At 43.9% G+C, this 15,269-nt stretch overlaps 1 protein-coding gene across 1 annotated transcript; it reads left to right on the plus strand.

Moving 5' to 3' along the window:
• Positions 1–231: 231 nt before the first annotated feature.
• On the plus strand, positions 232–9,108 carry CHRNA1 (cholinergic receptor, nicotinic, alpha 1 (muscle)). The gene is made up of 9 exons (XM_010021450.1): positions 232–271; positions 2,048–2,193; positions 2,321–2,380; positions 2,792–2,901; positions 3,136–3,331; positions 3,894–4,131; positions 5,284–5,507; positions 6,784–7,023; positions 8,977–9,108. Exons 1-9 carry the CDS (start codon positions 232–234, stop codon positions 9,106–9,108), a joined length of 1,386 nt encoding a protein of 461 aa, XP_010019752.1.
• The last annotated feature ends 6,161 nt before the right edge of the window (positions 9,109–15,269 follow it).

The raw sequence follows: 15,269 nt of genomic DNA on the forward strand, positions 1-15,269 counted from the left end.
AAAATGACCTTTTGTAAACTCCAGAAGATACTTGCCTGGTGACACATTGTTCTCCTGTTTCCAGCACAGTGCCTTTCAGCTGTCATTCCCGAAAACAGGTGCTGTAAGTCTATACCTCAGTGGCTATATTTCACCAGCACCCTGGCAGGAGGCGGAACAGCCCTCCGCTAAAGAGACCTCAAAGGCGCTTTGTGTGTGCATCTGTCTGTGTGACTGCAAGTGGGAGCCGGGATGATGAAGGTCCATCACATACTCCTCCTCATGTCTGCAGGTAAAGGTGTTCTAGTCATTGCTTTGAACAGGGTTCAGCTTCTTCCTGAGTGTGCAGGACCAGGGCTTTGCATATACATCAGTATGGGTGAGTGTTTGGGCTGGGAGCAGCCTGTCCTGCTGATAAGGTTTTATGAACACACCAAACCATTTAAAGGAGAGCTTTGGAGTGCACTGGTAACAGCTCAGATACTTGTAATTTCCGACACCAGATATTTTGAAGTGAGAGGATTTTGTGTTTAATTGTCTTTCTGTCATCTTTCTGCCATGCTCTCATGTACTCTAGTGTTACGTGTATTCCAAAATGTGTGAAAAGATCTAGTAAACAGGGCTTGAAATGTAAAAATTCATTACAAGAAGTTTCATTAAGTTGTGGAACTACTGACGAAGAAGTAGAATTGATTTGCAGCTGTATGTGTTGTAGCTGGATAATTCTTTCTAAATGGTCCCCTGAAAGAATATTTTGTGATCCTAAAAACTTCCCACTAAATTCAAGCAGTATACTAAATTCCTACCAAGCCACACCAATGTGAAGGATTTTGATTGGATTAATAAACCATACCCAAGAATTTGGCTTAGATATGATGCTTTGATCATAACTTAAAACTTGAAAGATGTCTCCTGTCCACCCCAGCACAGCTTCCTGTCAGGTGAAGCAAGCAGCGTTTGTCTGTGGCAGACAGCTTTCCTTGGTGGCATCCAAGTATTTTAATACCATCTCATGGCAGGACAAGGCCAAGACAGAACCCTTTGCATCTCAGCTCAACTATATAAAAGGAGCTGAAGAAGAGTCAGTTAGGAAACAAGGGGAAACCCTGGCTTAGCTTGGAGCCAGCAGCAAAATTCTTGTTGACTTCAACGGCCCAGGATTCAAACTGAGAGAGGGGAAGGCAAGGCTTGAATCTGCCAAAAATGCTTGTGGTGAGGCTCAGCTGTTCTGTTCCTTCTCAATGCCTTGAAGAGGGGGTACATACAAAAACATCCCCAAACCTCTCTTCCGTTTGCTTTACTCCCCTGTAAGAGTGAAGCAGCTACAGTCTGAGCACATGATGTGCCTGCTTGTTCTGCAACGGGCTATCTGGGGTTCGTCTGCATTTCTGCGAGCTAGGGACCCGAGCCCTCACCCCTTGGGAGTACAACACACATGAAACAAGGACAGGTTAAGACCTTCTCTGAGGAGAGGGAAATATGAGACCACATTGTGAATGGTTTCCTTCTCTCTCACCACAAGTACAACCTGGGCCACTCTCGTCATGGAGAAGAGCTCTTGCCCTGCTTAGACTTCAAATGCAAGGAGTCTGGATAGTGCTTTCACCTCAGAGCCTTCTTGTGCTTGGCCCTGTCCTTTAATGTTACTGTTAGAGGCAAGTCTGTGGAATTGAAGGTGGAGAAGACAACATAAGAAATCCCTGATTATGGGTATTCTCTGCACTTAACAGTCCACAAATACTTCACGTAAGCACATTTGTGGGTTGGGAGGGCATGGGGAAGATTCCTAATGCTCAGTCGGAAGTCCACAGTCATGGCTATTTGTTTTTATTCGTCTTCTGGCTGGACACTGTTGCTGCCTTACTCCTAAGCTGACCTCCAGATCAGATAGGAACTTACCCCTGCTGACAGTATTTGCAGTGCACATAATGCACACCTGAAACGAGTCACACAGGACTCCACCAGCCGCTTGCTGTTGATGGCATTTCCTTCATGCCCACCGTGGACTGAGGGTGCTGTAGCCTGTTCTCTGTCCCACCTCACTGATGCCACCCCTGCTGTTCTGCAGCTGGACTGACCCTGTGCTATGAAGACGAGACTCGCCTAGTTGAGGACTTATTCAAGGACTACAATAAGGTGGTGCGACCAGTGGAGGACCATCGGGACACCGTTGTTGTCACCGTCGGGCTGCAGCTCATTCAGCTCATTAGCGTGGTACAGTATGAACCACTGGCTTATGTGATAGTGCCAAATGGTGTCGTTTTTCTAAGGAAACAATTTTTCTCCTTGAATCCTGATGTTTGCTGCTACTGCTTTATCTTCTTTTTTTTTTTTTTTTAAGGATGAAGTAAATCAGATTGTGACAACCAATGTACGCCTGAAACAGGTAACTATAAATATTGCTGACCATTTCATCCATTTCAAATGAATGCACGGGACACAGCCAGAAAATAACTATTAACTGCTGTTTTGGACAGGTGGGTCAGCTAGCAGGCAATTTCTTCTTTCTGGGGTCTCAAGAAAAAAATGCACTAGACACTAAAGAACCTTAAGAAAAGCATTTTGTATTGTATTTCTAACAGTAGACTTTGGTATGTTTATCTTTTTAATGTGTGTATATCTATTAATTTTTATAAGCTTCTTAAACCAAAGTTCAGATCAATGTAAAAACTTAGCTTGGGATCCCAGCAGCATATATTTATGCTTATCTGCATATCCCAAAGCAAGGGAGGTGCTCGTTCCTAGGAAGTACCCAGACTACCCCCAGAAGTGCTGGAAAAGGCTCTCAGTGACTGAACCTCTCCCTCTTTAGCAATGGACAGATGTCAACCTCAAGTGGAATCCGGACGACTACGGTGGCGTGAAAAAAATCCACGTTCCCTCAGATGATATCTGGCACCCGGACTTTGTGCTTTACAACAAGTAAGGGGTGCCGGCTGCCTGGGGAGGGAGGGAGAGAGAGAGGGCAGCGCTGCCCCATGGGGCTGCTTTCCCATAGCATCTGGGCCAGTGAGTACCGTGCCTTGGACCAAGCTTCTCCAGGAGCAGGCACAATGACAGTGGGGGAATCGGTTGATCCGCAGCCAGAGAAATCCTTTTGTGACGATGTTAATTATGCTGCCCATATTGCTGTTAATGTCCTTGTTCCTTTTGCAGTGCAGATGGTGATTTTGCCATTGTTAAATACACCAAAGTCCTCCTGGAGCACACAGGCCTGATCACCTGGACACCACCAGCTATTTTCAAAAGTTACTGTGAAATTATAGTCACACACTTCCCATTTGACCAGCAGAACTGCAGTATGAAGCTGGGAACTTGGACATATGATGGTACAGTGGTTGTTATTAACCCGGTAAGCAAGGAGCTAGTAATTGGGAAAAGCAGAAAAGAGCTGAATATGTTTGTAGAGAAATAGAATGGAATATAACCTTGTTTTGACTGAAAAGCAAGAAGGTGCTACCCATAAATTATAAAAGCTGTATTTATAGATCTAGCACAAATTTCCTGGTTTGGCTTCTAAAGCTCTGCATATGCATAATTCCTGTGCCAGAACAGTCTCCTACCTGTCTATGCTTTGACGTTTTTGGGGGAGGGTGGCAGGGTGCTTTCTCTCTGCTCATGACTTTCCATTTCCGAGGACTCTCCCCTTGTCCCATCAGGTATGTCTCCTATCTGTAAATATTTAATCAGTCTTTCTCTTTAGTCAACTATCCCGAACTGTTTCTGCAAAATATTTAGTTGAATGCTATGTGGAAGATGATATTTTAAGGCAAAATAACATAGACAAGAGTTGTTTGTTCACAAAAACGCAGGAAGTGACTGAGTTATTGGGAGTCCTGTCCCTGAGCAACTGCCAGGTTCTGATTTTGTTCAGAATATCTGATGTTCAGAATTTGCGTTTTTTTTGCTGTCAGGAGAGTGATCGCCCAGATCTGAGTAACTTCATGGAGAGTGGGGAGTGGGTGATGAAGGACTACCGCGGCTGGAAGCACTGGGTTTACTACACTTGCTGCCCTGACACCCCCTACCTGGACATCACCTACCACTTCCTCATGCAGCGCCTACCTCTCTACTTCATCGTGAATGTCATCATTCCCTGTCTGCTCTTCTCCTTTTTAACTGGGTTTGTTTTCTACCTACCCACAGATTCAGGTACGTAAATTTATTCATTCTCCTGCCATAGAAATTGCTCTTCTAACAAGTGTCTGAGAAATTGTCAGTATTTGAACTCATCAGACAACTCAAAGGGCAGCACTTACTGAAACTGGACATTTCAGCTCAAAATAATGGCTCTAAACGTTCTGCAAATAAAGGGTATGTGCTGGAAGCTGAAGCTATTGGTATAAATGAGTTGGGCTGATTTCCCACAGAAATCACTGATTAACTACCCAGTTAACTTCTGCAAAATAAGAATTTAGCTGGCTGATTTTTGTGGTTTGCCATAGGTAGGCAGTTAGTGTATATCACATAGTAGGCAGTTAGTATATCACATAGTAAGCGAGCACATAGGGGTGACTGAGGCTCTGATGTGTTAGAGCAGAGAACTTACTTACCTGTTCACGCACATTACCTTGTGTACAAAGAGTATCCTGGCCTATTCATTCTCATTTGTTGCTGCTGAGCAGCTCTTGCTCCCTGCAGCCATTTCCTCTGCTTCATTCATTTGACCTTCTGTCAGCTTTTCATACTGCTTAATTTAATGAAGCCCCTTCTATGAAATACTTGATGGTTGGGGGTTGGGTTTCCTTTTTTTTTTCCCAGTAGAAAACTTTATAGAAAGTTGAACTGAATAGAAAAGCAGGATGTGTTAAATCATGTTTTGTGGTTCATTTCTGACATCCTGCATACAGGAAGATCTCAAATAGAGACTGGCCTCTGGCATCAGATGTGATTTTTGACTGCCCATGTAGCCCAGCATAAGCTTGCTAGACGGTAAAGCCAGCGAACTCCAGGGGGCTGTGGAGCAAGCACTAATCAGGTGCATACATTTCATCATTCAAAAGGTGCAGCCCATGAAGTGCTCCTGGCACTTCCCATATCCATCACTCATACCTCAGCCCAGTCATACCTGGTGGTTCCCACCTTAATGCTGATGCTGGTGCTGATGCTATGTTAGGCACTCAGGTTTGTCCAGCCTAGTTAATGCTTTGGATGCTGGGAGAGATGGTAGCATTCCAGATGCACACACATGTACTTGTGTGAATAGTGGTCCTATCTATCTTCTCAAATCAATACTGCCTGTACTGAATGATAAGAGCAGCAGTGGTATTTTCTTTTGCTTTTTTCTTTCCTTTTTCATGGCAGGTGAGAAAATGACTCTCAGCATCTCTGTCCTGCTGTCTTTGACTGTGTTCCTTCTGGTCATCGTGGAACTGATTCCCTCCACCTCCAGTGCAGTGCCTCTGATAGGCAAATACATGCTGTTTACAATGGTGTTTGTCATCGCTTCAATCATCATCACAGTCATCGTCATCAACACCCACCACCGCTCCCCAAGCACTCACACCATGCCGCACTGGGTCAGGAAGGTGAGCTCCATGGCTTTGCATGTTTCCTGGTTTCCACTGAGCACTCCATATTTTATTGGCAGGTTCTCTAATAAAAGTCAACAAGAATTGGGGAAGTAAATGCATCATGTTAAATCTCTCTAGGTGTAAGAGCCAGTGTTTACTACTTTGCTGTGCATAAAGTCAGCAAGACTGATAAAGTACCCCTTTAAGTAACAAAACTTTCCACTGGGGTAGTCTTGCAGAGAGAACAGATGAGGCAAAACACAGGCAGCTGAAGGTACAGAGAAAAGAAAATGTCCAGCTGGCCTCAGACAACGTTTCCTGGTCTAATTCTTCATCTGACTGCAAAGCACTGCTGCCTGCCAGTGGCCAAGTTTGCTAGCCAGTGTGAGTGCAGAGCACAAAGGCCATCAGGGATACATGTGTTCAGCAGCCCATTTTGCATAGCAAAAGCTATGATCTTCTCTGTGTTCTTCCAGTAAATACAGTTGCTCTGCAGTCCTTGGGAAGCAAAGAGATACTTCCACAGTAGTCTAAATGGTAACCACAAGATGTAGAAAAAATTGGATGTCTGTCATTACAAGTTCTTTGCCAGGGAGACAGTACCAAAGAGGAGCCATTCAGTCATTCTTGCCTTTTTTTAAGCCTGCCTTGGTTCATATTAAACCATGACATGAACAGGAGACTGTTGTCTGTATCTGTAATTATACTTTTAAGGCTACTGCTTACATCAGATTCACTCTGCAACACAAACAAGCCCTGCAGAAGGGAGATTTCAACAGACAAACATTCCATGTGCTTAAAAATGCTCTGGCAGCAAGCCTGTTACTCCAAAGGAAATTATTGTAAGCCTTATGTGCATTTGTAATAGCAAAGTCAAACATAAGTAGCCAAAAGAGATCCTTTGTAGTCCATTCTTCAAGCCAGATTCATAAGCAGTATGTTCCAAATTAGTTGAGATTGATAGAGCTCTGTCGGCTTGCACTAGCTGAGGCTCTGCTCCAGGGCATCGCACACCCCTCCATGGGTAGATGTCGGCTACATGGCAGGGGAAAATGGTTTCCAAAAAACGTGACAGACCTGCAGGTGACTCCATCTGCCCTAGGACATAAGGCTGACAAAAGCCTCAGTGAGACTGAGGCACGGGCTATGACAAACTCGAAGAGAATCTGTAGCGGATCCAGCGCAGGAAGCATTTGGGACCAGAGAGGCTTGCCTTTGTTCAGTACACAGCTGCATCTGTAACACAGCCCCACAGACCAGCAACTGTTGTCTTCTCCCTCTTTGTTTTCAGATCTTTATTGACACAATCCCAAACATCATGTTTTTCTCTACAATGAAACGACCATCCAGGGATAAACAAGACAAAAACATTTTTGCAGAAGATATTGATATTTCTGAAATTTCTGGGAAGCCAGGTTCTGTGCCTGTCAACTTCTACTCCCCGCTTACCAAAAATCCAGATGTGAAAAGTGCTATAGAGGGAATCAAGTACATTGCAGAAACAATGAAAGCGGACCAAGAAGCCAGTAATGTAAGGCATTCTTTGTACATGATTCATTTCTTGCTTTCAAATTGCTACATCTTTTTTGTTGTTGTTGTTGGGGTTTGTTGTTTTCAATTTTTTGGCAAAATATCCTTGTCTTCAAAAACACTCCAAGCGCTGGTTTGACTTAGCAGAGGACAGTCTTCTCCCTTTGATTTAGTTAACAAGGAGTGACAGAGAATTTCTGCAGATGCCAATTGAAACTTGCCCCCCCAAAGAAAAAAAGAAAAGGAAAAAAAGTGTCAGTGCAAAAGTTTTCTAACTGTGATATGTGAAGCTGTGGAGATGGAGTGTCTGTGAGAGCAAAGCAGTTTCAAGAACTGTGAGCAAGTTCCAAAACACATTCCTCCTGTCTCCCACTCAGGCATCTTCCCCTGCAGTAAGCAAGCTCCTGTCACTTGTGAAAGCCAGGAAGCAAGCTGAACTCTGAAACACTGGTCATTTTACCTGAGAAGTGTTACACGTAACTTACAAATTATAATTCCAATTTTGAGAAGGTTTGGTTTTATTCCGGAATGCTACAAGTAGTCCCTCCAAGTGAAGCATGTCATGAGCTACTCTGGTTACTGACTTTTTCCACATTGCAAGCCAAAGGATAAATGCGTGTGGAGTCACATATGGCAGTGTTCCCCAGGAAAACCTAGCTCTGCTGCCTTCTAGCACATTCAATGCGATTAACCTCCTTTTTTGTTTCAATTATTACAGCTCACGCAGCTTTTGCATTGGGTAGTTCAGTCCTGGTACTTCACTTTTCTAACTGATCATAGCCCTTTGCTGTTGAGCTGCAGGCTAGCCTGAAGATGGGAAGAGAGTTCTCCAGGACAATAATTTGGCCTGTGCTCTTGAAAAGGATGCACCTCCTTCCCACGGACAGGATTTACACCATGGTGTTTTTTCCTGTGACCAAATTCCTGGAGCATGTGGAATGGCTTTGGCTGTAGTCTCATGTTCCCCATGACTCCTGTGTCTCTCTACAGATCAAGTCTTACCCTCAGCAGGGCTGGCGTAGCTTCAGCATCTCTGGGCTTCACTTCCTCCTAGACTTACAAAGAGGGTCTTCAGGTTACTGGCAAGTGCCCCATTCGGAAGTGGGGCCCAGCTGCTTGTGTCATCTGGGCAATGTTGATATTACTTCCACTGGGTTTCAAAAGCCAAGTTCCTCAAGTGAACTGAAGGTTGTGGCTTCTGAAGGCTGCCATTTCATTGCATTCACTTATGAACACCTTAAAACAGTGACCTCTTACTAGTGACCTCTAAACTACAACAGCCTCTTCTACTTGTGGGGCAACTAAGGCAAAAGTAGAGGGTGCCTTAGGCCAGTACATGTCACTCTGTAAGGCAGAGTTACAGGGTGGAAATCCCAGCCCTGCTGCACTTGGCACCTCACACTCTGCTCACTCTTACAGTGCTGGGTTCCCACCACATCAAGCAGTGGAAAGGCAAGTGGTTCACAGTGTCCCGTAGCTGGAAAAAGACTAAGAGAGCTACAGAGAAGGTTTTCCCAGACCTTAGAGTGTATACTAGGCATGGAAAGCAGGGACTAGAGCTAAATTAATAGAAATTGCTTAGATATCCCATGAGAATTAAAAAGCAATAGAAAAATAAAAGCCAGTTGTGCCAAACTAAGCATTTTGCTTTCAGTGTTTCAAACTCTCTTTCAAAAGCAACATTTGCTTAAAAATTAATCTTCTCAACATTTCTTTGTAATGAAATTGTTCACAGCATTGCTAGAGTTGCTAAGTAATTTAGGCTTGAAACTTGCATCTCTAGGTTGTTTAGGCTTTCAGAACAACTGACCTGCCTTTGAGAGGAAAATAAGTATTTTTTGCATAGTGGAACTTATGAAGAAGCTTTTTGTTGTTCAAGACAGTAGATTACAAGAAATCCCATAACCAACATGGTTCTGCAGAGACTTTACCGTCTCCTTTGTTTCTTTCCCAGGCTGCAGAAGAATGGAAGTTTGTTGCGATGGTGGTTGATCATCTTCTCCTTGGCATATTTATGCTAGTTTGTATTATAGGAACATTAGCTGTGTTTGCTGGTCGCCTTATTGAATTAAATCAGCAAGGATGAACATCAACTGGAAACTATTTGCTAGCCTGGTCAGTATCTGAAAGCATCTCAACCATCAAAACCTGGCCAGCCTTTGAAAGTTGCACAGACAGGAATTGGTCCCTGCTGGGAGAAAGCAGGGATGATAAAACGTAAGGCTCCATACTTAGCACTTCTGAGCTGCTGCTCAGTGGCATTTCATTGCCAAAAAGCAACACTTGCATTATTGGCAGGCTGAATGGCTGTCAGCCAGGTTTTGATCCATTTTACCATTTATTAAAAATGTAAATGTATTAATAAGACTGTCTGACTCTGTAACCCGCAGATTCCAGTGAAATCAATAGCAGCATAATAAGCTTTAGCTGAGCTGTAAATCTGTATCCAACTTTAGCATTCAAGCTGCTTTTAATATTGGCTCTGTGTTTTGTATTGGCAGTGTCACAAATGACTCCTCTTGCAACACAAGATGTAGCCAGCAGAAGTATCTCAAACTCCATGATAAAGCGCTAGATTTTCATGCACAAAACTGAAATGACTGTCATATGTGAATCTACCTGTAGAAACTCTTGATGCAGCAAAGAAGGAGTGGTAATCCTTACTGTGGGAAGGGTCCAGCCTCAGCCAGTTGGGTTCCACAGGTATTTTTTACTGCCAAGGTCATGGTAAAGGACTTGTAGAGGAGAACTTTTTTGCCCTGTTTTATCACTGAGCCCTCCTTTGTGACCATTAGGCATCCCAATGACTATGCTGCAGTTGCTGCCCTCTTATTTCTCCCTGCTAATACTTGTTGCAAGAAGCCCCACGTTGATTATGTATTAAAGCTCAGGATATCCAGAGATGTTCTTCAATTGCAGCCTAAGCGAAAAGTTTAGGCTGGAGGACAAAGGGTGGTATTCGTAAGATAATCTCTGTACTCAGCCTATTCTGCTTCAGGAAGGCTGGTTTCAACTCTCCATTTTGAGTGGTGGCTAATGTTGGGGGCAGCTTTGAATTTTGGGTTGCTCAGTTCTCTCTGCTCCCTGAAAACTGCCCCCTGCCCTGCTGAAATAAATCCTGAACGTTAAAGTCAGACATAGCATCACAAAGATCATTCCTAGGGAAGGTGTGGATCGCGGCTTTCCTTGTATGTGACAAAACGACAGGACACCTCCTCTTCCGAGCAACACAAACAAATCGCCCAAACTTTACCCAAATGTTGAGCAGCAGCTCACTCTAGTGGCTAAAACAAAGTAGTGCTGCTTTTCGCCAAGCGGCCTTGGGGTTTGATAAATCTTCAGCATAAGCAGCAAGCCTGTGTGTGTTTCAACAATACAGGGTGGAAATACTAGCGGTGCTGCCTATTTTTCCTCAAAAATAAATAAGGAGAGGTGGGGCAGCTCATGGAAGTTACTCATCTTCCCCAGCTGGTTGTCCGAGCCAATGCAACTACTTTGCTAACAGCTGTGAACAATTTGCTGTGAGTTTAATAAAATAACGTGTACTGTGTTAATGCTGTGCAGAAATGTGTCATGTCTGCAGAGGACAGGCATTTGAAAGGCTCTGTAGGGAGACTCAGGCACTTGTGCAATCCTTCCAGCATTGCGTAGTGTTTGCTGGACAATGTTTTGGTGAGCTGCAGTCCTAAGCAGAGCAGTTTGTCTGCGGCAATCTATCACTTGTAACACTCTGCTCAGCTCTTACTGTTTAGATGATGGTAATCTTTGCCTCCCCAGATGATCATTAACCCTCTAAACGATTGCTGAAGATGTATGCTGGGTGAAACCTCTGCTGACAGATGGAGCGCTTGCTGCAGTTCTGTTTATCTTCAGCTCCAGCTCTCTGCGCTCAGCGCTTGAAGGGAGTCACACAGCTCCCTGGCTCAGGATGAGCTAAGCTGCAGTGCAGCAGTGCCTGGGACTTAATTGGAAAGACTGTGATTGGCACTAAAATTGACAGAACAATCCTCTTAGAGCAGCATGCGGTTGAATCAGCATTAAAAATAACCATCAAGTAACAAGATTCATGGTGAATGTCTACAGTATCCTTTGTTCAGCTTCCTCAAGGCACATCTGGGTCTTGGCCTCAATTCCACCTATCCGAGTGCCTGCGTGCTCACTTCTCCTGCTCTCTTCATACACAGCTAGCTACCACATTGCAGTGTTCTCCTTCCATTCGCTCAGAAAAAGTTCTGAAATTATTTATTTGAAAATGTTTATTTGTGATCATTTGATTGTCTTATGGGCACAGCAAATCTTCTGCCTTCCTATTGCTCCGAGTCTTGATGAACTATTCATGTCTCTGAAGATGTGACACCAGGCAAAAATAAAAGCTAACAACTTCCTTTTCTTAGGTTGCAGAATCCAGGCATTGTACTCTGACTCTCCAAACAGATGGTACTCCAGACACCAATAAGCACGCTTCAGGAGACAGTTCATCTGCATCTGTTTTTTGCTTTGCTTTGAATACTCAGACTGTCCCAGTCATCTTTATTCTCTGTTTCTAGCTCACCTTTGTGAATGCATTTTTCTTGCATACCACTAACATCCCATTACCAGTATCTACCTACTGAAAGAGAGTACCTACTAAAAGAGAGAACCTTTGCCTACAAACTGACTATTTCTTCTCATCTGCTACTGTCCTTTTAACATGCCAGCACAACTGTATCCTGCTAAAACAGTTGCTTTTGGAGGTTATAAATGTGCTGTCTCAGTCACTGTTAAAGATAAATCTCTATCAATGTCTAAGTATATATTGTCTAATAATTTCTCATTTACAGCACTGTAGTGTCTCCCTACAATCTTAACACTAAATTTTCCTCCATGGGTAGCACCAGCAGCCCCAGGGAGATGGACATGGATAATACTTGTGTGACCTGCATGTGCTGCCTTGTTGCCTTTAACAGGCAAATTCTGGCTACGAGCTTTGACTAGCAATTCTCATGATAAGCAGAACAAGAAGGCGGCCTCACACACTTGTTAGATTTCTCTAATAAGTGTGAAAAATAAAGAAGTGCAAACACTGTGGTGCTGAAGCAAGCAGACACCATTTAAATGAAGGCATAACAGGGATCTCTAGGTGAGAAGGTGCTGCTTTTATAGTGATAGTACCCTGAGCAATTAACGTGTCCCTCTTTTAACTGCCATCTTCTTGCTATTAAAGCTGCTTTTATTCACTTTGAGCCTGTTGATAACACCCTATTTATGTCCTTAATAGAATAGCTTTCTGGAACATCTTCATCTTCTTCAGCCTGATTCTCTTTCCATTTTTTATGCAATTTGGAAATTAACTTTCCCCTTCCCTTTGGCTGATTTTTAACTACTGTACCATGGGTACTTTGCTCTCAAAGATGCAGTCACCGCCAAATCTCTTTCCCCTTTGGCACTTCTGCTGTACAGGAGACCTGATCCTTCTGAGGGAGTTATTTTAATTTTTAAAGTCCATTACCTTGTACCAGCTCCCAGAGAGCAATTCCACCTCTGCGTGAGTCTTAATGAGAACAGGCTGCTGCTCTCCATCGTCACCAGGCAGGTGAGCTAAACTTGATGGCCTTATTCTGTCTATTCAGATGGTTGGATCTAGGCCTTGTAAAACATAGTTGAGCTTATCAACAGAGCGAGGAAAAATGACATTCACTTGCTCAAAGAAGTGGTAAATGCTCCATCCCTGTGTGTGTTCAAGGCCAGGTTGGACAGGGCCTTGGGTGACATGGTGAGGTGTCCCTGCCCATGGCAGGGGGATTGGAACTAGATGATCTTAAGGTCCTTTCCAACCCAAACCATTCTATGGGCTTGCATATGCCAGGTATGACCATTACCCGCAACTTGTGCTTGGGTTCTGAAGCCTCCTTCAGTTTGAGAGTTTTTAAGGACTCAGATTATTTAAGATTAATAATTTAAGATTGTTGTTTCAGGCTATTGTAGAACAATTTAAGTACTCGTTTTTTCTCCAAAATACAAGCTGCTGCCAACCTCCTTGCTGTGGCCATCTCCCCAGAGATGTGTGAAAGCTGTGTGAGTTTCATCAGCATGCTGACTCAGCAGTTCCTGTTTCCACAGCTGAAGCAAACCACAGCGGGTAGGGACAGCAGGGTGAAAGAGTATGTGTAACACAGGCCCTGCAAAGTGCATAAATACTCTGCTGCTATTGGAGAAAGGAAGCACATTACCTCCCTGAAAATGTTTGTTTTCTGGTATCGTGGCATGCAAGATGTTGCCTTTAAAGTCACTGGTAGTTTAGCACACCAGAAATGCTGTCAAGATTGGACACTTTCAGAAGGTTGCTATGCTTGGATCCAGTCACAAGACCTCATGTTTTCATGTGTTTACTAGTGCTAAAGTCTAGCTCAGCCTCCAGCCCCGTAGGCATGCTCCTGGTTGTAAATTCCCTCCCCTCACTCTTTCTCTTCCTGAGAAATTGTGAAACTGGTACAAAGTCTCCCATGCTTCTCTCAGAGGAATGTTGCACAGACACTGACTTTAACAAAGCTCTGGAGTACTTTCTCCCTTTCTAGAAGTCAAATCCCAACTGCAAGCAGGACAGTCATGTACTGCTTTGCAAAAAGTTATCTAAAGCAGTTGTACTTCAGTCTCTGATAAAGTATGAAAGACCAGCAGAGCTATGAAAAACAGCTAACCTGCAAGCAACCATTTCCATGCTCACTGTGAGAGCCCTGCTGGGTTCCATTGCCTGTAGGGGGGTTATCTACAACAAGGACAAGACAATTTCACTCATTACCACACGACAGGCCAGACTGACTCACAGGCAAGAGGTCAAAGGAGTCCGTAAGCTGCTGCAGCTTTAGTTGTAAGCCTTATGGGTCATTCACTGGATTCCCCATAAAGAGAGAACTCTTTCCTAGCAAGGGCTGTCACCATTTCCCTTCATCCCAGCAGAGATCTCCCATTGCAGCACGTCTTCCCAACTTCCAACAGCCAAGCAGATCTCTATCAGTGTTTGCTATTTATCTCATATGGAGCCTGGAATAAACACATCACATGGTATTTCCCCAGTGTGTAGACAGGAGGAAGCTGTTTGCCTCTATGTGACTTTTCAGCTAACCAATGACCCAAATGCAGTATGTCGTGCTTAGGAACTTCATGTGGATTTGTGACCCTCTTTAGGGTCTGTAAAAACAGTAAACACAAAGTACCTGCAGTTTTTCCATTTGTGAGCTCCATAATTGTTGCTTGCAAGCTGATCTATGTTGTGTGCATGAGTCAGAAGAGGGCAGAGAGAAAAAATTTTACCTGTTTTTGTGTCCATCTTGTAATGCTCCAATCGTGCAATGACACAGGAACAGAGAAATTACCTACATAAAAGCCTGGCAAGGTTTGAAACCTCACACTAAACTCAAGTCAGTAATGCCACTGCTCTTAGGACAGCATGTCTCACCATAATGCTGTGTCTTTGGGCAACTGGTCATCTCCTGGTCAAAACATGAAAGTAAGTTGTAGCAGGTTAGCTCAGCTACAAAGGTTACTCAGTCTTTGATCTTGCTGGGACATGCTGCTACAAGTAAATCAAGAATATACTTAAGTTCTCCAGGACTCCCGTCCCTAACATTCCTATATTTTAGATAACAGTGTAATGTAGCTGCCAGGCTGGACCACGTTCATGCATGGAGTAAACAAAAATCACCCAAATACCCTTAAAATGTGGAATCCTCCTGTGGCAAAAGCATGTAGGATCAACGTATCATCTCCAATAGGCACTCAGGCCACAGTTCTCATCCTTCAAACCTTGGTCCTCTCTGCCCATTCAAGACCCAGAAACTTTAACAGAAGTTTTGTTTCTAGAAAACTTAGTCAAGCTGACAGGGAAAAGGAAGCAGAGTCTATTGCTTGTCTGGCAAAGCAATCTCTGTGTGAGTTAATTGAGGTAAGATGCACAAATGCCTTTTGGGATATCATGTAGAGAGGAGTAATTGACCTTCCCACACCTGGGCATACTGCAAACCTAAAAAGGGAAAAGCGAGTACCTCTTTCCCACTGTTTAATTACATTCCTACTCCACTGTGTGTGACTGCTTGCTGCCTTGCCATTCCCCAAGCTCCACTACCCCTCCCCTGCTGGCTGCTATCAAGGCCATGGGAGGTAGGTAAGGAAAATGAAGCGTGTAGAGAGCTCTGCAGACAAATAGAGCATCGGGAGCTGGGGTGAGAGGAGACCCCGCTTAACGGCCTCTGGAGTTTGTGGCCTTCCCAG

This window comes from Nestor notabilis, unplaced genomic scaffold (assembly GCF_000696875.1).
Source record: "Nestor notabilis isolate BGI_N333 unplaced genomic scaffold, ASM69687v1 scaffold15289, whole genome shotgun sequence".
Lineage (NCBI taxonomy): Eukaryota > Metazoa > Chordata > Aves > Psittaciformes > Psittacidae > Nestor > Nestor notabilis.